Genomic DNA, 25,085 nt, shown 5'->3' on the forward strand with positions numbered 1-25,085 from the left:
TTTTGTCAGATCTAGAAAATCATTGTCAAGACTAATGTCAAGATTATCACCGATGTTCTAGGAGTTTTATGGCTTTAGGTCTTATGGTCAGGCCTTAATCTATTTTGAGTTGGTTTTTATATATGGTATAAGATAGTGGTCCAGTTTCATTCTTTTCCATGTAGCCATCCAGTTTAACCAGCACTATTTATTGGAGAGATTGTCCTTTATCCATTGTATATTCTTGGTTCCTTTGTTATAGGTTGACCATGTATGCATGGGTTTATTTCTGGGCTATTCTGTTCCATTGATCTGTGTGTCTGTTTTTATGGCAATACCATATTACTTTGATTACTGTAGCTTTGTAACATAGCTTGAAATCAGAAAGCATGATGCCTCATCTTTGTTGTTTTTTTTCAAGACTGCTTTGGCTAGGGGAGCCTGGCTGGCTTAGTTGGTAGAGTGTGTGACTCTTGAATCCTGGGTTGTGGGTTTGAGTCCCATGTGGCATGTAGCAATTACTTGAAAATAAAATCTTAAGGGGAAAAAAAAAAAAGATTGCTTTGGCTATTTGGGGTTCTTTGGTGGTTCCACACAAATTTTAGGGTTATTTCTGTGAAAAACGCAACTGGAATTTAGATAGGGATTACACTGAATCTGTAGATTACTTTGAGTAGTGTGGACATCCTAGCAATACTCTTCCATTCCAAGAGCATGGATCATCATCTTTTTTACCTATTTGACTTCAATTTTTTTCACCAGTGTCTTAACAGTTTTCAGGGTACAGGTCTTTCCCCTTTGGTTAAATTCCTATTTTCTTTTTGATGCAAATGTAAATGGGATTATGAAATTTCTGATAGTTCATTGTTAGTATATAGAAGTACAACAGATTTCTGCATATTGATTTTTGTACCCTGGAACCTTACTGAATTTTATTATTTTTAACAGTTTTTTGGTGGAGTCTGACTTGGATGCTTTTTCCTTTTCCAAACCCTAATTGCTATGGGCTTCCAATACTAGGTTGAATAAAAGGAGGTGGGCATCCTTGTCTTGTTTCTGATCTTAGGAGGAAAAGCTTTCAATTTTTCACTGAGATGTTGGCTGTACACTTGTGATATATGGCCTTTATTATGTCGAGGTACATTCCTGCTAAACCAGTTTGTTCTTATAGTGGATGTTCAATTTTGTCAGATGTTTTTTCTGCATCTATTAAGGTGAGCTTATGATTTCTATCCTTTGTTAATGAAATGTATCATGATTGATTTCCAGGTATTGAGCCATCCTTGCATCCCTGGAATAAATCCCACTTGATTACGACATAGGATCCTTTGATTGTTGAATGTGGTATTTTGTAGAAGCTTTTTGCACCTATGTTCATCAGGATACTGGCCTATATTTTTTTGTGTGGTGTCCTTTTCTAGTTAATACCAGGATAATGCTGGCCTTATAAAACAAGTTTGAAGTATTCCCTCCTCTTCAGAGTTTGAGGATTGGTTAGGTATTATTCAGATGTTTGGTAGAATTAGTGAATCTGTCTGGTCCTTAACTTCTGTTTGTTGGGAGGTTTTTGATGACTGATTCAATCTCCTTACTAGTAATTGGTCCCTTCAGATTTTCTATTTCTTCATGATTCAGATTTGGTAGGTAGTATATTTTTAGGAATTTTTCATTTCCTCTAAGTTATCTGATTTGTTGTACTCTGTTCATAGTAGTCTCTTATGATCTATTATTTTGGTGGTCTATCAGTTGTAACAACTTTCTCATGTTTGATTTTGCATCCTTTTTCCTTAGTCTAGCTAAAGGTTTGTCGTCAATTTTCTTTAAAAAAAAAAAAAAAAACTTAGATTCATTTTAGCTTCTATTTCATGTATTTCCACGCTGATCTTTATTTCCTTCTTTCCACTAACTTTGGGCTTTGTTCATGTTTTGTAGTTTCTTGAGGTGTAAAATTAGGTTGAGAGCTCTTGTTTCTTGATACAGGCATTGAATGCAGTGAACTTCTCTTAGGACTGCTCTTGCTGCATCCCCTAAGTTTTCATATGTGGTGTTTCCACTGGTCTCAAGGTATTTTTTCTCTTATTTGACCCAATGGCTGTTCAGTAGCATGTTATTTAATCTCCATGTATTTGCAAATCTTCCAGTGTGCTTCATGTAATTTTCTAGTTTCATACCACTGTGGTCAGCAAAGATTAAGACTTTGTGGTATGTGTGATCTATCCTGGAGAATTTTCCATGTGTGCTTGAGAAAATGTGTGTTCTTTGCTTTCAGAAGGAATGTTCTGTGTATGGCTGTTAAGGCCAATGTTTCCATATTGATTTTCTGTCTGGTCTATTGATGAAAGTGGGGTATTAAAGTCCACTACTGTTATTGTATTGCTATTTCTCCCTTTAGGTCTGTTAGCATTTGCTTTATATATTTAGCTGCTCCTATGATATTTATGAATGTTCTATCCTCTTGTTGGGCTGAAACCTTTATAATGTAATGCCTCTTTTTTCTTTGATAACAGTGAATACCATGCTGGGGGAAAAGAGACATGCCACTTTTTAGTTACTGAACTTTAGAACACTTCTAAAATCATGAACATTAATTGGAAAACAAGTCAAGTCAGAAAAGAACAATTCCTGGGGCACCAGCCCCTGTTTGTTTATGGTTACTGTACAATGTTGGACAAATCACAGCCTTTCTAGGCTTGGGTTTACCCATCTTTTAAGATCAGAGGATTTTCTTTTTCTAAAATTCCATAAATTGCTACCTATTTTACAAACCTGTATGCTACCTATTTTACAAACCTGTAGGTTACCTATGACACACGGCATATTTAAGGAATTATTTTTTAAAAACCTCTTTATTATCCTCTTCAAGAAATGCAGTAGGAGCCCTAAACACCACACATTTAAAAGGCAAGCACAAACACCAGCCCTGTTTGTGCTGCCACCATAGCTGCAGAGGAATGTCTGGCAGTAGGAAATGAAGTTTGTTTCAGTCACTATGTGGCTGTAGCCACACATGGATGCTTCTAGGCCAGTTTTTTAAAACTGAGTTAAGGTGATAAAAACCAGAAATTTTATGCTCTGCATTAAGATTCCATTGGTGTGTCTGAGCTCCTGCTCCCAAAAGGGCCACTAATGGACGAACTTCTTGTATTGCCAAGAACAAGCCTCTCTCGTCTTCCAAATGCTTCATTTACTAAAAAATAAAGTTAAGAAATTACCAGATCAGAAAATTAAGAACCTATAAGATATAGAAATGAACAGTATGGTTCTCTGCCCTAGTGTGGAAATTTTATGAAAATATATTTAACCCTTTATAAATGGGAAATGAAATGACCAACTAAGAAATCCAAATTAACATTCTGAATGAGGTTAATTGTGTTTTAAATTGGTCTACCATTTAACTTTCTTTGTGTTGTCCCGGTTTCATTTAATATTTCCCTTGATAAAGTGACTACTTTTTCTTTCATCTTTCTCTGTATCAGAACTAGCAGAAAACCTTTTTTGGATTTAGAACCGTTTTTCTACATGGAAGAGTCAGTAATCAGTGGAGCTATGGTCTTCTGTGTTTATAGGACAAACCAGACTACCTCAAGGTAATAAGCAAGCAGCCAGGTTCCCTTGAAGGGAGGGGAGTGGTCCCTCAAGGAAAGCTGGATTTTGTAGGAAGTAGCTGAGAAAAGGCAGGCTGTTCTTAGAGATCACGTTATATTTCCTTCCAGCTTTCCCATAAATTCATATTTTGTCATAAATTTTTTAAAATGGTCATTTAAATTGTGAAGACAAATTTGTGAACATGAACATCTCCACATTACATGTGATCTGGTCTATCTCCCCAAGCAGACTACATTACAGGATGAATACTAGCTCTACCTAATGTATTCAAACCACACATTTTTCTTGTTTAGAAAAAGGCAATTAAGATTTTTTACCTGATGAGACTGTGCTTATATCCCAGACCCGAAGCCCTTCCTTCTGACCTCCAAAGGCATAAATAAATGGCAAATCAGGGCAACAGGAAGAACAGAACAGAACTCCCTAGGAAGAAGAAAACAGATGGTCAGTGATTTCAGTCCTTCCAGAAAGCCACGATCTAAACCCCTGCTCCTATCTACACGAATTTGAACCAACTCACCAGTATCTCTTTTAAGCCTCTTGCAAAGTAGTTCAGAGACAAGGTGGCAGGAATATTATTACAAAACAAAGCCACATAAGTTCAGCACGATGGCCATTCTGTGAGGATGTGTGCACTCTGACTGCTCAGGTCTCAAATCTGCTCAGTATTCCCAGAAACTTTTATTTTCCTTTTTAAGCAATGATGCTACTACAGGTCACCATTAAGTCATTTTTTAAACTTCTAATTTTTTTTATGTTTATATGCATTACAGAAAATATAAACATGAAAAAGTTTAAAAATCACTAAGATAATCACTGTTTATGTTTTGGGATAAGATATTCTAAATTTAAACAAATGTAAGCAGGAGATAGTATTATATAATTGCATCTAACTTACTTTCCCCACATATATTTGTACGAGGAGATGTGCAGTGTTCTACACCTACAATTATACTAACTCAGTGCCTGGCATATAGTAGGTGCTCAGTAAATATCTGCTAAATGAATTCTGGTTATTTCTAAAATTTTTTGCTACTACATAGTAATCCATGTCAGTGCAGTCAAAACTAGTCCTGCAGAGAGAGGTATGATAGATTAAACTGACCCTAATAGCTACAGTGCCCTACAGGTCCAAGCTTTCTGGGATGGCTCTCAATTCAGGGTTAAAGAACACTATGGCCATTCCACTTAAGTCCTAGAAAATCCTCTTTCCACCCTTCTTACCAAATAACTGTTCATCGTGTCAGATAGGACAGTTTTAGAGGAATCAATGACTAAGTCACAAACCTCCCACCAAATTTGACTAAGCTCAAATGAACTTCCCAACAAATCCACATTCCTTAATGCAGTGAGTCCTAGGGAAAGATGACAATACAGGTCAGAAACAAAAAAGCAGAAAAGAAAGATGTCCAGAGAAATTCTTACCATTTTCATGTCCCTAGAGTGAACCAGACTTGGTCTGTCTCCTAATATGTCCCAGATCTTCACATATTTGTCTGCTGATGCTGTCACAAGACATCCCTTGATTTGACTACTTAGATCAAGACCTAAAGGAAGAGAAGATTAGTTCAGACTCTGAAGTACAGATTTACTTCATCATAAGTTAATAGAAATGAAACACTACTTGTGCTCACCAGAGATTTCATCATTGTGCGCATTAAGTGTAAAAATTGGCTTATCTGAACGTGCATCCAAATTATATACAAAGCCGTCATCTGTACTGGCCTGGAAAGAGTAAAAGATGGGCAAGGTCATGCTACATGGCAATAAAATTTAGCAGTGGGTAAACAGTTTAAATTATAGTGAAAACCACCTATTTACCTGAGGCACTTATTAAAAAAGAACAGGGCAGATTTACTTAGGCATGGGCGGAGTTTGCTCCCGCACGGTCTGCTGCAGCTGGTGCGTGTACCGTGCCGTGGGACTGAGGAGGAAGCTCTGGTGGTGGTGTGGGTGAGGGCTGTGCAAGCAGAGGTCAGATCCAAGAAAACAGAGGCCTGGGCAGCACAGCCGCTTAAGGTACAGGCTGCGGAGGAGCTCACGGAAGCAGGGAGAGAGAGTATAACAAAGGAGGTCAGGGAAGCCAAGGAAACCGCGCTTTATGGAAAGGTTTAATCAGATAAGGCAGGCAGATTACGGCGGGTTGTTACACTTCCAAGAAAGGGGAGGAAAGAAGGAACCAAGAGACAGACCTAGTCAAGGATGGGAGAGAGACTTGGGCCTGTGTGCCGGCTTTGGGCAACAGGCACGACAGGAAACAGGGAGGAAAAAAGGGACAAGTGATACAGTCTTGACGGCTGGGCTGCGAAGGGAACAAAAGCAGAAGAGGACGGAGGTTTCATCCTGGGGAGCCTGGAAGGAAGGAGGTGAACCATTTTATCACTTCCCATTTTCCTAAATATTTGTGATTTTAGTACCAATGAAAACTTGTTAGGAAATAACCTCAGGAAATATGTGTGCTTGAGGGTCGAGAGCCAAAGTGCAACACAACATTCAAGTACAACTGGGACCTCACCGCTGATCACCATAAAACGAACCTGGCTTCAGGCCACACAGCTGGGAACACAGTGCACCTCTGAACACAGAGATGAGATTAAGTGTGCTCAGAATCGTCGTTTCAGGAACCTTATTAAAACTGTCCACATATTTTAAGGAAGCTGTTTTCCCCTCATTAAGTACTACATATTTTACTTTAGAAAAGTTAGGAAACGTATGGATGTATCACAATTTCTTTAATCTTCTGGATGAAAGCTGTGATTTTATTTCTCCATGTATTGAAAGGTCTGTGGAATCTTTGGATGTTACATAGAACACTGTTATCCTACAAATATTAAGGATATTTAAACAAAGAACACTTTTTCCTATCTGGGAGACTGCTATATTAATTAAATAGGCTGGCATTCTCATCACGGTAGCTCCATTTAATTTAAATAAAAGAATACCTTTTTGGATGAAATTAACCATTAAAAAACAGATTAGCCATACTTAATATTTCAAAGAAACACATTAATAATACAATGAAAATCAGTATCTAAAATGTGGCAATTTGAAATGGCTGAAAATTAGCAAAATCATTTTCATGTTACATTTGTGGCTGATCCATTGTTGTTTTAAAAAAATTTTTTTAACCCTAAAATCTAACTATTTCATGATGTTAATACAGAAAAAACGGGGCACTTGGATGATTCAGTTGGTAGAACATGTGACTCCTGATCTCAAAACAACAACAACAACAAAAACAACCCGAAAACACCCCCCTCCAACCACTCACCCACTAGAAAAAGCTTCTCAGAGATTCTATCATGGAATTAGAGTAAATCATTAGTAACCTAGATAAGCAAAACAGTAGCACGTAGTCTCACCAAAAAGTGACAAGGTGAAAAGTGATTCCAAGTCACTCTCTCAATCTGCCCGCTGAATCGCCACATTCGATGGCTTTCATCTGGACTTCGGCAGTCATACAAAGCCACTGACCTGGACACAGACAGGCCAAGTTAGGATTTTAGGAGTTCAATTCTTCTATGTGTTTCATGTTTATTTATAATGAAATGGTAACAAAACAACACTGTGGACTCAAGATCCAATTATTTAAAGCCTGTTTTAAGGTTCTAAAATAAAGTAGAGTTGACTTTCACTCACTGGTGGACTCTGGTTCTGTCACCTGAAGGCACTGGTGGCTCTGGGTATCAGAACAGGCTTGACCATCTCCAGGCTGAGCCCTCCACTTACAAGATGAATCCTCTCTACTTCCAAAAGACCAGGACAACTTCGAATTTTCTGTTCCCAGCAGTGCTCAGTGCCAGATAATTCATGTCTTAGCCACATTTACTCTCTACAAGCAAGTTACTTTGTTGGGGGAGCCAATGGATAGATTTTTTAATTCCCAACTAAAAAATATAAACCTATCACTCTTCAAAAGAGTAAGGAATCAAAGACTGCAGGTTAGTTTCTGCTTCTCCTAGTCTTTCTCCCACCTTCAGACCCGATCTGTAAAAAGATGCACATGCAGGACTGGAACCCCTGGGAAAGACTATAATGGGTCTAATTCTTCACCTCTCCCAAATCCACACCCCCTGTCAGGAATGTAGAAATTCATCCATAAAGGCAGTCTGTTTCCCGCCCTGTGTTATCGGTTTCAGGCCAGTAAGACAGAAGTGTTCTAGTTCTGAGCCTAGGTCTCAAGAGGCTTTGTTTGGTATCTCTGCTTAAGTTTTTTTTTTTTTTTTTTTAAGATTTTATTTATTTATTCGACAGAGATAGAGACAGCCAGCGAGAGAGGGAACACAAGCAGGGGGAGTGGGAGAGGAAGAAGTAGGCTCACAGCAGAAGAGCCTGATGTGGGGCCCGATCCCATAACGCCAGGATCACGCCCTGAGCCGAAGGCAGACGCTTAACCGCTGTGCCACCCAGGCGCCCCTCTCTGCTTAAGCTTCTGACCTCACCATGAGAACATGTGTGGGCTAGCCCACTGGTCCCATGAGGATGTCAAACAAGGAGCGCCAAATCTCCAAAGCCCCACCAAGCCAAGCCAAGATCAGCAGACTATCAGGTGAACCTAGCCTAGATTAGCTTAATCTTGCAGTGGCATAAGAAATTACTGTTTTAAGTCTCTGAATTTTGGGACAGCCTGTTTCATAGCAATGGCTAACTCCTATGCCCTCTGAAAATCAAAGTAGTTGCTCGTGAGGAGCTACATTATTACGACAGAACCACATTCCCTTGCAGACTGAAAGGACCAAAGTTGAGAAGGACGAGTAAGTATTACTGTAAGTTCAAACACTCAGTATTATATCCTATCTGAGCATCAAGTGATACTAATGAATTAGAGGATAAAAACAGCAGCGATAATTCCTGCCGTGTTTTCTTACTTATCATAGGATCCAGAAATCAGAGTCTGTGCTTCAAATGGATGGAACTGCAGAGTCTGGACCTAATAGAAGAAAACATAAAGGAACAAATCTGTGTTTGTTTGGTTTTGTTAAAACTGCTTAGTACTTTATCAAGAAAATCAACTTGGCAGTGTTTCCGTAAATTTTTCCCTTTGAAATATAGTACTATTTAAAGAAACAAATGTACTACATAATCAAAAGGACAAAACATTTTCAAATAAAGTGGATACTTCAAAGACAATGCAGGATTTCTCAAGTTGTGTTTGGCAGAATACTTATGTCCCTCAAATGTTAAATATACTGAGAACAAAAAGGGAGCAATCAAACTCACTGGACAACTCTACATACTCTGAAGTCCCACAGTGTACACCAGCACACCTGATCCCGGAGTTCTGCAATAACAGATCTGCTAAATTCTTTAACCTCCTCTGGTGACCCCCACCCTTGTCTCTTTGTGGGTCTGTAATCATGCTGCAGAGTACTAACGTTTCCAGTCACTTCAACTGTCTCCACATTTGCATCTCTAAGATGGGCTCTGTGAGGGTCCAGGAAGACAGCATGTCAAAGCACTTTGTAATTCACAAAAAGCCATATATAAATGCTTGGGATTATTGTAGCCAACATCTGTCCCATATTTTTTAGAATCCCTTTTATCCACTCAATCACCATACCTTGTCTGTGTGTACAGCAAGGCTAGCTGCTGGTTTCCCTAAGGACATATCCCACAGAATTACAGTGTTGTCAGCTGATGCACTTGCCAGCACGTTTCTGAGAAAGGGAGGAGACAAATCAGGTAATTGTTTTTAAAGTCAAGAGCACCAAATATAAGAATTCCATTTTCAATAACAACAAAAGGAATAAATACTTTAACAAACGCATTTAAGGTTTACATATTGAAAACTACAAAAGATTATTGAAAGAAAGAGTATCTGAATGAATGGAAAGATATCCCGTGTTCATGGATTGGAAGACTTCATCTTTTAAAAAAGATTTACTTATTTATTGAAGTAATCTTTACACGCAGTGTGGGGCTCAGACTCCCGACCCTGAGACTGAGTTGTCTGCTCCACCGGCTGAGCCAGCCAGGTGCTCCGATTTAATGTTGTTAGGACAAAATACTGCCATCTAAGACTGAGCTGTAGATTCAAGCAATCCCTTTCAAAATCCCTGCAGACTTTATTTTTGGTGGAGAATGGACAAGCTGGCTTTAAAATTCATATGGAGGGTTGCCTGGGTGGCTCAGTCAGTTGAGTATCCGACTTTTGGTTTTCGCTCAGGTTGTGACCTCGTGGGTCACGGGATCAAGACCTTCATTGGACTCTGTGCTTGGTGTGAGTCAGCTTGGGATTCATTCTCCTTTTCCCTCTGTCCCACCCATTCATGCGTGCTCTAAAATAAATAAATCTTAAAAAACAATTCATATGGAAATGCAAGGGACTCAGAATAGCCAAAATAATCTTAGAAAAGAGAGCAAAGTTGAAAATTCAGTTTGGATTTCAAAATGGACTGAAAAGCCACAGTAATCCTAACAATGTGGTACTGGCTTAAGAACAGACACACCGGTTAACAGAAGAGAATGAAGAATAAATCCTCAAAATTTATGGTCATTTGTTTCTGACAAGGATGTTAAGATTATTCACAGTTCAATGAGGAAAACAACAGTATTTTCAACAAATGGTTCAGGGACAACTGGATATCCTCATGCAAAAGAATGAAGTTAGACCTCTATCTCATACTACCTCAAAATAGATCATGAACCTACTAATGTAACAGCTAAAACTATTAAACTCTCAGAAGAAAACAGGTATAAATCTTTGTGACCCTGGGTGAGGCAATGGTGTCTTAGGTAGGACATGAAAAGCCTAAGAAACAAGAGACATAAATGAACTGGACATCATCAACATGAAAAACTTTTGTATAGCCAATGAAATCATCAAGAAAGTGAAAAGACAGTCCACAGAATGGGAGAAAATGATTTGTAAGTAATATATATGATAAAGGACTTGATTCGAGAATATATAAAGAACTCTCAACCAAATAATAAAAAGACACCCCAATCAGAAGATGGGTAAAGAATATGAATGGACTTTTCTCTAAAGAAGATCTATAAACAGCCAGTGAGCATGTGAGAAGTTGTTCATTACAGAAATGAAAATGAAAACATAGGATGCACTTCATACTCACGGGCCAGCTATAATGAAAAAGACAGTAATAAGTGCTAGCAGAACAGACAAATTAGCTACCATGCTGGTGGGAATGGAAATGGTATAGACACCACCATATGGCGTAGCAATTACACTCTTAGGTGTATAATCCTAGAAAATGAAAACAGGTCTGTGCAAAAATCTGTTCATGAATGTTTACAGTATTATTCATAATAGGCAAAAAACAAACACAAAACAAATGTCTTCATTGGTGGATACACAAAACGTGGTAAACCCATTCAAGCAATAAAAAGCAATAAAAAGGAACCATGTACTACTAAATGCTGTAATAGGATGGACGTTGAGAACGTTACACAAAAGTGACAGAATCCAGACACATAAGGCCATATATTTTATGATTCCATTTCTAGGAATGTCCAGATAGTCAAATCCATAGAGACAGAAAGAAGATTAGTGGTTGCCAGGGGCTGGAAGGACAGGAGAAGAGGAGTGACTGCTTACAGTACGGACTTTCTGGGTTGATGAAAATGTTATGGAATTAGTGGAGATACTTGTACAATTTTGGGAATATACCCCAAGTCACTGAATTGTACACTTTAAAGATTGAATTTTATGATATGTGAATTTATATCTCAACTTTTTTTTAAATAAAAAAGGGGCATTAAATGCTATTAATAGGGAAAAAAACAATATGCCTACCTCTTAGGGATGAAGTGCTAATAACATCGTTCTACAAGAGAACACAGGCTTCAGAGCCCAGAAAACCTGAAATGATTCCTGGTGCTGCCATTTATTAGTTTTAAGTCTTAAAAGTCAGTCTCACTTCCTTGCCTGCCAATGAGAATCGCTACACCAAACTTCAAAGGGTTACTATTCAAGTACATGGCTGAATGACCAGAATATAGTAGGCCCCTGATAAATGTTAGCTGCCTGCCTTTTCTCCTTGTAAAAATACAGATATTCCTGAAACTGAAAGCTTATTCTTCAATATCTGGCTTGAAATGGCTCGACACAGAATTAAGTTATTAGTGATAGTAATATTTGTCCAGAAAACCAAAATGCTGTTAAAATAAAATGTTGATGGGTTCATTTTTGGAATTATTTCCTCAAGAAATACTTCCATTATACAAACTGCTTTCAGTTTTGTAACTCACATTTCAATGACACAGGTAGGGTCTCTTAAGAGGATCATGTATATTCTATCTATCTATCTATCTATCTATCTATCTATCTATCTATCTATTTATTTATGTGACAGGGAGACAGCCAGCGAGAGGGAACACAAGCAGGAGGAGTGGGAGAGGAAGAAGCAGGCTCCCAGCGGAGGAGTCCGATGTGGGACTCGATCCCGGAACGCCGGGATCACGCCCTGAGCCGAAGGCAGCCGCCCAACGACTGCACTACCCAGGCGCCCCATATTCTTTTTTTCTAATCACTGAATTTCAAACTTCTATTATTAAGTCCCATATACAAGTCATTAACATGTCACAGATTTAATGTTACTTAAATTCCCAATATTTTATTTATATTCAATGCCTGCCAACAGCAAAAGTTAAAATTTCATGGTACCTTTTTCATCTTAGTACTTCTCTGAACATCCGAGATTCCTTCCATATTAAAATTCTTATTGTATGAGCCTTAAAAATAAATTATCCCCCAAACTTCTGAATGCTATACTCCCAAGAAGAGCACTACAATAAGAGTATGAATGAGCACAGAACATGCATTTTGTTACTGGGAGCATTTTACTAGAATAGAAACCAAGGTCCCCAACTAGGAACAACATCAACATGGGTTTTTTGTTTTGTTTTGATTTTGTTTTTTGTTTTACTAAATAGTAAAACAAAACTCTCTCTTTGAGAGAGAGACAGCATGAGAGAGACAGAGCACAAGCTAGGGGGAGGGGGAGATGAAGGGGGAGAAGCAGACTCCCTGCAGAGCAGGGAACCTGATGTGGGACTTGATCCCAGGACCCTGGGATCATAACCTGAGCTGAAAGCAGACGCTTAACCAATTGAGCCACCCAGGCATCCCTCAACATGTTAGTCTTCACCATGATCCCAAACTCTGCACCAGCGTATGTATGGAAAGTATTTAAAAGCAGTCTGTACCTTTTCAGTAAAGAAAGGGGAAAGAACCAAGGTCTGTAATAAGATGGAGAAAGTAGAAGAGTTAAGGCACAAAGACACACATGGCCCCACAGTCAAGAAGACGTGAGTGCAGACGGGGTGGGACAGGGGTACTAGTGCGGGCAGTGTTACAGGCAGCTAGGGACCTGTGGCTGGGGAAAGGCACTGCTGAATCAGCCGGAACCGATGCGAGGTTGTTCCATCAGAACAAACTCAGTTACTCAAACTAACAGCTGTTCTATAATAAGAATTTAGTACATGTAATCACCGTGACAGTTCAGATTTGTAAACAACTGGGTTCCTAAAAAGCACAGCACACTCATATTTGGTCTCTTATTTGTCCGCCCATTAGTTAGAACGGGCCCAATTCAGATAAAACCTGAGGAAGCTTTCAAAAACAACACAACAGATTCCTGGGCTCTTGCTCCAGATGTGACTCAGTCTTGAAGGGATTAGAGCCCAGGAACTTGCATTTTATTTTTTTAAAAGATTTTTTTTAAGTAATGTCTACACCTGACGTGGGGCTTGAACTCACAACCCTGAGATCAAGAGTCGCATACTCTACTGAATGAGCCAGCCAGGTGCCCCTCACCAAATGGTTCTAACTCTGAAGAGGTTTGAACACAAACAGGAAGATGGGATCTCCCTAGGCAGGCCAGCACTCTGGGATCCTCCCGAGCATGCTCACAGTTACAAAGTAGCCCGTGTCGCAGCGATGTTAAGAAAATGCGCCTTGGGCAATCCAGTTTGCTCTTACCCCTCAGGTAAGCTCAACCTAATGCTTACCTTCCTTGCCTTAGAAGCCCCTCAAACAAACTGTGCTATTAGGAAAATGGCCTTCTGGGGTAATCGTTGTTTAAGGATCAGTATAAAGAATATGTATGTGGAGGACACATGGGAAAGAATGAAGTGGAACTCTTACCTTATATGCATACAAAAATTAACTCAAAATGGATCGAACACCTAAACGTAGGAGCTAAGACTATAAAACTCTTAAGGGAAGAACCTCATGACAAGGATTTGGCAATGGTTTCTTGGATATAACACTAAATGCACAGGCAGCAAAAGTAAAAATAGACTGACTACATCAAAATCAAAAACTTTTGTGCATCAAAGGACACTATCAAAAGAGTGGAAGGTGAGCCACCAAATGGGAAAATATTTGCAAATTGCATATCTGATGAGAGATTATATCTGGAACATATAAAGAACTACAACTCAATGAAAAACCAAAAAACTCGATTAAAAAATGGGCAAAGGACTTAAACAGACATATCTCCAAAGAGCTACACAAATGGGCCAAAAGGCATCTAAAAAGTGCTCCTTAAAATGGTAAACACAGATCTGCCCTATGAGCCGGCAATTTCACTTTTGAGGATATACTCAAAAGAACTGAAAGCTGGGACTTAAGACCGATATTGGTACACCCGTGTTAGTCACATCAGTGTGCGTAAAGCAGCATTACTCACAACAGCCAGGAGGTGAAAGCAGCCTAAGTGTTCGTCGACAGATGGATAAACAAAATGTGGGCTATCCGAACAATGAAATGTTATTCAGCCTTAAAGAGGAAGGCAGTCTTGCCACATGCTATAACATGGATGACCTCGTGCCAAGTGAAATAAGCCAGTCACAAAAGGGCAGATACTATACAATTCTACCCATATGATGTAACCGGAAGAGTCAATTCACAGAGACACAAAGTAGGTTACTAGGGCCTGGGGGTGCTAAGAATGGAGAGTTATTAATAGATACATAGTTTCACTTCTGGAAAATGACAAAAGTTCTGGAGTTGGTGGTGATGGTTGCATAACAATGTCTACTGAACTATACACTTGAAAATAAAGTGGTATGGGGCGCCTGGGTGGCTCAGTCGTTGGGCATCTGCCTTCGGCTCAGGGTGTGATCCCGGTGTTATGGGATCGAGCCCCACATCAGGCTCTTCCACTGGGAGCCTGCTTCTTCCTCTCCCACTCCCCCTGCTTGTGTTCCCTCTCTCTCTGGCTCTCTGTCAAATAAATAAATAAAATCTTTAAAAAAATAAAAAATAAAGTGGTAAATATTATGTATATTTTACAATTAAATCACTTAAAAAATTTTTTGGATGAGATTTTATGCAAACTAAATGAAGTGAGAGAAATGTCTTCCACGAAAAGACATACAATTCGGCACGACTGGCACACTTCCCCCCGGTAGTAGTGGGAGGGCACTTGGTCACGAAATACGTAACGAGCCCCTACAGAGCAGAGAGCTGGCAGGCGATGTGGGGGGATAGAGACAGCAAAGCTCCTGCCTTCAAGTGGCATATACTGCAGGACAGGGAAATGAGACACGGCCACAGAGACCCCCAACACACAACGCAGAGACAGGTGTAGGCATGAGTAAGATGACAGTGGTTACAGTCTCTAACAACCCTCCGAATGTGATTTCTTTTTACCTGATCAGCTTATTCCAGGAAAGGTCCAGGACAGCATCGGTATGCCCCTCTGCTGAGGAACTCTGTAATAATTGTTTCATTACTTTTTGTATTAAAGTGACCCCTGTAACTCATGTTAATTTTAAAGATTCTTTAAATCTTAAGATTACTGTTTGATCTTAACTTGCTTGAAGACCTAAAGAAATACCTTGTCTTCCTGTTACTTTAGGGATCCATGATAAATACTCTTTACAGAAGAGAAACTAGAGTAGTTCTTAATCTAGGTGGTACAGTTCTATAAATACCAACCCCCACCCCAAAGTGAAGTCTTAAAAACTACAGGAATACGTCGATATTTAGAATTCAACATACTAAACAGAATTTTTTCAAAAATTCGAAGAATATTAGTATGAATAGCTACTATATCAAAAAAGATCATAACCTGAGAGTAAATGGTTTGTCTAAGGACGAATAATGTAGCAATGGAAGTTTTGTGCAATCAGAGATCAATTTTTCCTTGGATGAGCCTTTTGAAACTAGAAGCTGCAGTAACTTCATAACTATCTGTCTTGTTCCACCAAAGTGTCTGACTGAAGAAATGCATGTTCTCCTTCCTCCACCCCACCAGTAAACTTCTCTGTCATTAGAGCTTAAGTAATTATAAGTTTACCTTCTTTCCTTTCTTTTTCTTCTTTTTTGATAGCTTACTTCCAAGTGTGAAGACTGGTTCTAAAGAGTCCACTATATCAAGGTCCCACACTTCAATGACAGGGGTCATATTTCCCACAGCAATATAATTTCCTATAGGAGGAAATGAGGTATTTGATTTAAAAAATTTCTAATGAAAAATATTGCACTGTAGATTGAGTAATGTCTTCGAGCACTTTCTCTCAAACTTTGATATGCATGCGTTATCACCTGAATATTGTTAAAATGCATATTCTGTTTCAGGTCTTGAGCGCGCCCTACATGTGCCTTTCTGACCAGTTCCCAGGTGATGCCAATACTGTGCTGCTGATCCTTGGACCAGAATTTGAATAACAAGGGCTCAGTCTTTTGGCCCCAGGGTCCCTGCTTAGGTCCTGAGAACAAAAACCATCTTCCATCTTCACAGATGGATGAGGACTGAATCAGATCATGAAGTGTGAATACGCTTGGCAAATGAGACGCCAGGTATGAGTATTACCAGATTTTACCTTTATTAAGGAGTAGGGTGGGGCAACTAGTAGTGTGTAGCTGTGGCTAAAAAGACTTAACACAAGAACCTACTTCTCTTTTCATTTTGGTTTTACTTGATGATTTCTAAGGAAGGTCATGCCACTACACTCTTCGGACACATCGTGCTACTTTACACTGGGTTTTTATGAGAACTTCGCGGTTTTGCAGCCCCTAATGCTGTCAGCCTGTTCTTCTGCCCACAGCACAGCAGCTACCTCTTTATCTGAAGTCTGGAGACACACACTCAAAACCACTAAGTGACTGTGTTTTAAGACTATGTAACTTCATAAAATAACAATTAAAAAAATCAATTCTGAAAGCATTCATACAGAATACATAACTTACGTGGCTAGGAATAACATACAGGACTAGGAACCACTGAGCCATCTTAGCTTTTCTAATTACCTGTAGAATCATCTGGGCTAGGATCAAAATTCAGCCATTCCACGCTTAGAGGGTATGCAGACAGCAGTATATCATGATGCACATAAAAGGAATCTTCTTCCTGATTATAAACTGAAAATATTGGGACAAGACTTTGAGTCAGAATAAGAAATCACATCCCACTGAAAAGGACAGACTCTCCCTGTTAAGCCTATAGGAGCCCATGTGCTGAAAGCGAGACACATTTGATGGCATCAAAAGGAGCCTCCAAAGTCATTACTGCTTGGCCAAAATTCTGCAGGTCTCATACATTCCTGTCACCTGGTGTGCTCCAATGAACAGGAACAGTGACAGAGAACTGACATTTGCCTAACACCCCATCTGCATGTGCACTGGTTAGAATGGTCCGATCTTCTGGTCCACCCACTACAGAAAACAAATGCTCATAACGGCTCCATAGGGAGTACTTCATCATTACCTTTTAAAGGTCTATCTGGCTATAAGAATAAACAAACAAAAAATAGCACTGGAGAGAAATAATTCACATTTAGACATCTAAATGCTTGTCAAAAACTACTTCTTAAATATGTAAAGACCCACAATGTAAATAAAGCTGTTGTGAACACTCTTCTGGAATATGATAACTAAAACAACTGGCTCTTTATCATTCAGAGTTATAATGTTAAGGAGCAAAAATACTGTTAACATCAATGACTAAGAAGTCTTTCAAAAATTAGGTAAGGCAACACTGGTAAAACAGAGCCCAAATTTTAAAGACAGACGACTAGTAGACTGTTGAGGAAGGACAGACATGTCTGAGGATGTGCACAGGAGAAGGGACAAGAAAAACAAAAGGGAAAATCTAGAGGCAGAATACTGTAGACATCTTGAAGGTCTTTTTTTTTTTTTTTAGAAAAGTTATTCAATTAATGTTTGTTGACCTAATAAATATCAACATTAAATATATCTGATTTCAAAATCCAAATGAAAAATTCAAATCCATGCCTACTTCAGATTCAAAGCATGGTTGTGTGCAAATATTCCTTGAACTGGGAAAGGAGACCAGAGGAACGGAAGCCCTTGCATTGAGTTTTTGTGAAGAAATAAAGGGGAAATATGTGAAATGATTCTGTGGAAAAAAGCAGAATAAAAACCTGTCTATTGAGTACAATCTCCACCACATAATGAAGAAGTACCCAGAAAAGAGACTGGAGTAAAAAACCAAAGCAACAAATTACCTCAGGGTAATAGAACTGTAATTGTTTCCTGTATTTTTATATGGCTTTACTTCTAGGTTTTCTCCATGGGGAGAGGGGGGAGTGAAAAACTGGCAAAAATGTTCAAATAAAAGACTAACACACCCACCGCCCCCCCCCCCCCCCCTTAGCACCTTCCAGGAGATCTACTTCCATAAATAAAAGTCAGGTATGAGCGACATACCAGACCATACGGGCCCAGGGACAATGACCAGCATATCTATAGACTGTGTACAATTAACAATGTAACTTAAATGAGATCCAGCAGGATCTGGTGCCTGAAAATTCACAACACTAACTATTATAGTGATTATTTTCATCTTAGAGAACCCTTCCGTAAGGGCTGTCCCCCACTTACCATGCACCTCTAAATTGCACTGGTCTTGTTCAGCTCTGCCACAAACTATAAGATTGTCACTGGGCTTGATCAAGAAATCTTCACGTTCATATTGCTCCTAAGTGGAGAGAATAAGTCATTAGTTAGAAGCAGGTATTTGGTAAGGTTTTCCAAACACTTAAGAAGCATAATTAGAAAAGCCACGCAAATATTTACCGTATCTTTCAGAGTAACATAAGGATCTTGATCATTACTTCCATAGACTGTAAGACCCAAGAGAGATTCACCAAGAGTTTCAGTATCTGCAAGAATTCATAAATTGAAATGAAAAGTCATTTCGACAAAAGCATTTTCCTAAGGTAGCCCATCTTAGCTCCAACCATCTATTTCATAATTAACTAGATCATCCACAGTCAGGAAAGGAACTACTGAGTAATACACACGGAATTTAAAAGCCACTTATAGGGGCGTGGGTGGATCTCAGGGTCTGTAGCAGGCTCCATGCTCAGCAGGGAGTCTGCTTAAGACTCTCTCCCTCTCTCTCTCTGCCCCTCCCCCAACACACGCACATGCACACACGCTCTCAAATAAATCTTAAAAAAAAATTTATATTTGACCTTGGAACACATACCTGATAGTCTTGGTATTCACAATGTTCTAATAAAATTAAACTATGAAGCTCTTAGAAAATATTAGCACTCTGCTCAGATTCTCTAACTTGCTCCCTGTAGTCGTTATTAAAAGCATAGTTATAGGGAACCTGGATGGCTCAGTCAGTTAAGTGTTTGACTCTTGATTTCAGCTCAGGTTGTGATCTCAGGCTTATGAGATCAAGCCCTGAGTTGGGTTCCGTGCTGGGCATGGAGTCTGCTTAAGATTCTCTCTCCCTCTGCACCCCCCCAAATATATAGTTATTATTAAAAAGTCATTATTAAGAAGAGGTAAAATTATCCTGAAACACTGGAATCAATACAGAATAGGGGTTGCCTGGTCATATCAAATTAAAAAAATGATGGGTTTCACAAAGTTAAATGGGTTTATTACAAAATTTCTCAGAACTGCTGATATACTAATCTGCTGTATGACTCTGAAAGAGGTGCTATTATGCCTTTTTCATTAAACTTATTTCAAATTGGAATTCTCTTAGGGCTTATCTGCAAGGGTGACCTAGAGTAAACCCCAAATGACGTAAAACTCAGGAAAAGAAACATACTCTGTTAGGGAAAGCTACTTTAAGGAGGCAGGACTAATCCGTCTTAAACATCTGACAGGCAACAGAGATGGGAATTTCAACTGGATAAGAAAGACAGTCAATAATCCACACAGTGTGGGGATTATTAAGAAGCAATTTCTTTTTCTTTCTTTTTTTTAAGATTTTATTTATTTGAGAGAGAGTAAAAGAGCACAAGCAGGGGGAGAGGCAAAGGGAAAGAGACAAGCAGACTCCCTGCTGAGCTGGAAGCCCGACACAGGGCATGATCCCAGGACCCTGGGATCATGGCCTGAGCTGAAGTCAGATGCTTAACCGACTTAGCCACCCAGGCACCCCAAGAAGCTGTTTCTGAATGCCATTTCTCCAGGCTGGGTTAGTTCTTCCTTTCTCTGTATTCCCATGGCATCTGCCCTAGCAGGATGGTAGCAAGTTTAGGGGCACCCAACTCAGAGTCCAATGGAAAAAACCATTCTCTGCATCTAATGAAGTGTACAGGAAGAGTAAAGGCTTTGCAGCAAGAGAATGTTCAACCCTCAGCTCCACTGTGCACCAGCTGTGTGGCCCTGGTAAAGTCACTTCGTCTTTGTAAGCCTCAGTTTTCTTTGTAAAATGGGGTAATAACTCCTCTCTCATTATTGCAAAGAGACACAAGTTACAGATTAAAAAAAATTTTTTTTCATTCGGGTATAGCTGAGACAATACTAGTTTCAGGTATACAACACAGTGACTTTCCAGCACTCACACATCATGCCACACTCACAAGTGGAGCAACCAGCCGTCACCATACAGCGCTTATCACAGCATCTTTGACTGCATTCCCGGTGCTGTAGCTTTCATCCCCATGACTTACTCATTCCCTAACTCGAAGTGTGTATCTCCCACAGCCCTTCACCCATTTTGCCCATCCCCCAACCCGAGTTAACAGATCATACCCACTACTTGCAATAAAATATGTAATACTATGCTTTTTTAGATCTATGCTTATTTTCTAAACTAGTTTAGGAAACATGCTACCTGCCCCAGTCTTGAGCCAGATTATTTAACTGGCGTAAAGGACAACAGAAGCTCAGAAACAATAGAAGAATGATCTAATACACTGAGCTTGTGATTAAAAACCAGAAGCGAGTGAATTCTAACCTGGGTCACCTTCCTCATCGTATTTATCTAAGTTGTACTCAGCCAGCTCATCATCATCCAGCGTCCTGTCGTCCTCTGGGTCACCATCTTCCAGGGGCTCCCGTGGTCGTTCCTGGGTACGTGCACTCTGCATGCCATCTTCTGAAGGATCGCCTGTCTCCTCTTCATCACTGCCCCCTTCTTCTCTACGCCAAGGAACAAAAAAGATAAATCACCCAAATGGTACCATTTGATAATAAGACCACCTTGTCATCTCTGTTTAAAATTTACATTTCATCTGCACTTGACTTTAGACATCAACAATCCTAAACTTACTGTAATTTTTCCTTGGCTTCAGCAATGAGACGTTTTACTTCTTCTTTACTAAGTTCTACCTATAAGACAGCAAACATTTCATTACCATACAGTTAAGGAAATCATTATAAATCTCTGAATTAAAAAGAAGTTTGCAAACTAATATAAAATATAACTCCAGAAGACATCAAGAATCAAACTTCAATCCAGACTCCCTAAATTTACCGTAAATGGAATTTTCACAGGTCTTTATAATTAAATCCATTTCCTACCTGAAACTGTTAAAAAAAAAAAAAAAAAAAAGCTGCTCAGTCTACTTCATCCCAGACTTTTCAAAAATGACTAACTTGTATAAACTGGCTTCTGTGACAGTCCATCTCATTTTCTTTCAATTATTCTGATTTCTTTTCAGCTACTTCTCATTTTCCCTATGGGTATTCCTAAACAGACCACCCCTGCCGTGGTCCCCTGCTCTTTTCCCGGTTCTCACTGCCAGGTATTCACTATGAGTCACATGCTGTCACTTCCTTACAAAGCTCATTCATTCTGAAGACTAAAACTATCACCTCTGAACTGATTACCCCTAACTCATCCTTCTCTAGCCCCAAACTCCAGTTTCATCTTTCTTTCTTCCATTTTTTTTTTTCAGACTCCCTGCTGAGCCTGGAGCCTGATGCCACAGGACTCGATCTCACAACCCTGAGATCATGACTTGAGCTGAAATCAAGACTTGAGCCGAAATCAAGTCTGGTGCTTAACCAACTGAGCCTCCCAGGTGCCCCTCCCACTTCCATCTTTCTAGCTGCCTTTAAGACTCTCCACTTGGGAGATCCTGTTCAAAAGATCATTGGAATCATTCTCTTTACTTCAAAACTGGCATTTCTTCACCTAATCAATCTTCAAAACCTTTTAAAACATCCCATCACTGCTAAACTGTAAGCCCCTGAAGACAGAAGTCAACTTGTCATTGTGGGTTTACACACATAATTCAGTGCTTAGCCCATGGTAGGGATGGATGCTTGATGACAGACGATGAATCAATCACTCAGTTTGCACTAAACCACCTCTAGTAATATGGAAATCCTCTTGAGGGATGACCTTCATTGTTCCAGAAATTAAGGGCTTTTAAGTTTAATTAAAAGATATTTCTTTTTTTAAAGATACTTATTTTTCTAATTACCCTCATTGATCTCAGTTTTTCTGGGATTTTGTAGAATACACTTAATCTCTTCTTCCTATTTTGATTTTGTGGAATAAATTCAAACTCTTCAAGCAGTGGTTACCAAACTTGTCTGCAATTAAAATCATGTGGGGGGAATCTTCTCACACTCCAGACCAATTAAATCACAGTATGTGGGGCATAGGCACTGTATTTTTTTTTAAAGTAAGCTGTATGCCCGAGGGGGGCAGAGGGGGTGTGGCACTCAAAGTCATGACCCTGAGTTCAAGATCCAGGCTCCACCAAACAGGCTGGTGAGGCGCCCCAGGCATCAGTATTTTTTGAAGCTTCCCAAATGGTTCCAGTGTGTAGATACGTTTGGAACTCATATAGCCTTTAAAAGCTTACATGTCCCTTTTTTAATAACAACTACTACCTCCTTCAATAATTTTTTTTTTTAAAGATTTTACTTATTTGACAGAGGCAGCAAGAGAGGGAACACAAGCAGGGGGAGTGGAGAGGGAGAAGCAGGCTCCCAGCAGAGCAGGGAGCCCGATGTGGGGCTCCATCCCAGGACCCTGGGATCATGACCTGAGCTGAAGGCAGATGCTTAACGGCTGAGCCACCCAGGCGCCCCACCTCCTTCAATAATTTCTGATGAGATAATTTCCTGGCCCTGTTCTCTCTATATATGTATGCAATGAGTACCTCCTGGAGCCAAAACCAGGAGAAAATGGTGAATTAAACAAGCAGTCTGTGCCCTGGTGGAATTTAAACCTTCAGGGGCTCTTCCAATTCCTCATTCCTGTTAACTTCACCTCCCAGCCACTTACATTCCTATCACTTTTCTCATCTCTGTCATCATTGGCCCAATTACATTCAATCCAATGCCACCCCCTTCCTTTCATTCACAGCATTTACTCCCACTGACATATGTGCACATGTCAACCCCATAAAGGCAGGGAATTTTTCTGTTTTGTTTACGCCTATCCCTGGACCCTGAAAGATGCCCCAAACACAGAAAGCACTTAGTAAACATCAGCTGAACAACTTAAATAATCTTCACCTCTACTATATACCCATTCTCTAACTTCTGCAGGTTTTACTTTTTTTTTTTTTTTTTTTACTATTTTATTTATTTATTTGACAGAAAGGCAGTGAGAGAGGGAACACAAACAGGGGAGGGGCAGAGGGAGAGGGAGAAGCAGGCCTCCCACTGAGCAGGGAGCCCAATGCGGGGCTGGATCCCAGGACCCTGGGATCATGACCTGAGCCGAAGGCAGACGCTTAACGACTGAGCCACCCAGATGCCCCAGGTTTTTCCTTCTTAATGTGCCCTGTTTACCTCTCATCCCCCACTGCCACACATCTCACTTGGATTTACTACAAGAAATTCCTAATTCAACTCCCAACCTCACGACATCAGTCTGCATACCAGTTTTTCTACACCACAGCTCCCATCCAGCTCCGAACGCCGAGCACAGGAGTGGAAAGTGATTTCACACACGTGCTCCCTCTACATGAAGCTTCGCTGCTGTCAATACGGCTCTGGGAGATTTCCCACTCCCAGCAGCACCCCGCCCCCTTCCCGCCCGCCGGGCCCACGTGCGCCCGAATTCGGGGGTGGGGCTGGACTTGGGAGAGGGGACCGTGAGGGGGCGCGGCCCCCGACTCGGAGCCTCAGGGCCCCTCACCACAATTAGGCCAAAGCCGGCCTCACCCCGGCGAGTCTCAACAGCCGTGCTAGGGCCGCCTGTAGCGCGTCCAGCTTCTCCAGGCGGGCCCGGACGGGGACGCCGCGAGGAGGCCGCTCCCCCTACCTCCGGGCGACCAGGCCTCACCTTGTCTGGTGTCTCTTTGGCCAAGCCGCAGCGGACCCAGGCCACGCACGTCACCTGCCGACTGCGGTTCATGGTCCTCTCACCTCAGGGACGCCTCACGCCCTAGCGGCAGTGGGATTACCTTGCCGCCGCCAGGCTCCCTGACCAGCCCCGAGCCGCTGCCTGCACACAGCGCACGCGCAGGCGCTCATTTCAGCGCATCCGCTTCTGACGTCATTTCAGGGCGCCGAATGGGAAAGGGGTGGGGAAAGGGCTGGAAGCGGAAGCGGCTGGGCGAGGAATCCGCCTGGGTTGGACCACGTTGTGGGGGGTGATGTGAACGGGCTTTTCAATACTGGCTGTTCTGTGACAGTCTCTGCAGACTTCGCGGCGGCAATAAATAAAACTGGAACTGTGGGGTTCAGAGACCTTTATTTTGCCTACAGTTCCATAGAGTTTTCGCTGACAAATGGTAGGGGTTTGTGGTTTTCTGCTTTTAAAGCTTTCTCGGAAATAGATTTGTCATTTCAAGGAGATACTTCCACCATTACATTGCACTATATTCTTGGGTGTTGCTTCTTCACCTTAAAACATCTCGGACTTATTAAACACTTAAGTAGCAGTAGTGGTTGTAGCAGCAGCAAACATAAAGTGCTCCTTATGTGCCAGGCACATTTTAAATGCCTTATGTTAACTTGGTTACTTAACCCTGTGTGGGAAGCCTTCCATTTTACGCATGGGGGAGAATTATCTTTCCTGATGAGGGAACAGAAGGCAAGCTGAGGACAAAAAAAGAAACTGACACCCCTCAACCCCTACCCCCTCACCACCCATGGGACGTATGTGACATTCTGCAGGCACTCCTGGCTGCCCTAAAGGAAAAAGAAATAGTTAACCTATAGAGGCTACAATACTGCAAGACTTGAGTCTCCCTCAGTTTACAAATGTTTTAGCAGTCTACAAGAACAGAGCATTTCTATCAATAACCTAGCTTCTGGAAGGAAATGTAAATACAATGAATGTCTTTGTAACCCGCAGCTCGTAGACAGACACTTGAAGCGGGCAGAATGTAATGTTCCTCCAGGA

The 25,085-nt window shown here is 40.6% G+C and overlaps 1 protein-coding gene across 1 annotated transcript; it reads right to left on the reverse strand.

Annotated features, from left to right (window-relative positions):
• Positions 1 to 24,218, reverse strand: PWP1 (PWP1 homolog, endonuclein). The gene is made up of 15 exons (XM_026499736.4): positions 24,021 to 24,218; positions 21,042 to 21,100; positions 20,727 to 20,911; positions 18,593 to 18,678; positions 18,398 to 18,494; positions 16,805 to 16,915; positions 15,852 to 15,982; positions 15,203 to 15,264; positions 9,146 to 9,242; positions 8,454 to 8,515; positions 6,948 to 7,059; positions 5,220 to 5,310; positions 5,011 to 5,132; positions 3,903 to 4,008; positions 1 to 3,166 (listed from the first exon to the last, which is right to left on the reverse strand). Exons 1-15 carry the CDS (start codon positions 24,090 to 24,092, stop codon positions 3,057 to 3,059), a joined length of 1,503 nt encoding a protein of 500 aa, XP_026355521.2. The 5' UTR covers positions 24,093 to 24,218; the 3' UTR covers positions 1 to 3,056.
• Between the last annotated feature and the right edge of the window lie 867 nt (positions 24,219 to 25,085).

The sequence above is a fragment of the Ursus arctos genome, unplaced genomic scaffold (assembly GCF_023065955.2).
Source record: "Ursus arctos isolate Adak ecotype North America unplaced genomic scaffold, UrsArc2.0 scaffold_21, whole genome shotgun sequence".
Taxonomy (NCBI): domain Eukaryota; kingdom Metazoa; phylum Chordata; class Mammalia; order Carnivora; family Ursidae; genus Ursus; species Ursus arctos.

What these genes read in the sequence shown, in the direction of transcription:
- PWP1 (XM_026499736.4), bottom strand. Translation starts at nt 24,092, where the DNA reads ATGAACCGCAGTCGGCAGGTGACGTGCGTGGCCTGGGTCCGCTGCGGC. An exon ending in TCCTGGAATAAGCTGATCAG is followed by an intron (nt 9,243 to 15,202) that starts GTAAAAAGAAAT and finishes TCCCTTTCTCAG; the next exon opens with AAACGTGCTGGCAAGTGCAT. An exon ending in TTTCACCTTGTCACTTTTTG is followed by an intron (nt 5,311 to 6,947) that starts GTGAGACTACGT and finishes TACTCTTTCCAG; the next exon opens with GCCAGTACAGATGACGGCTT.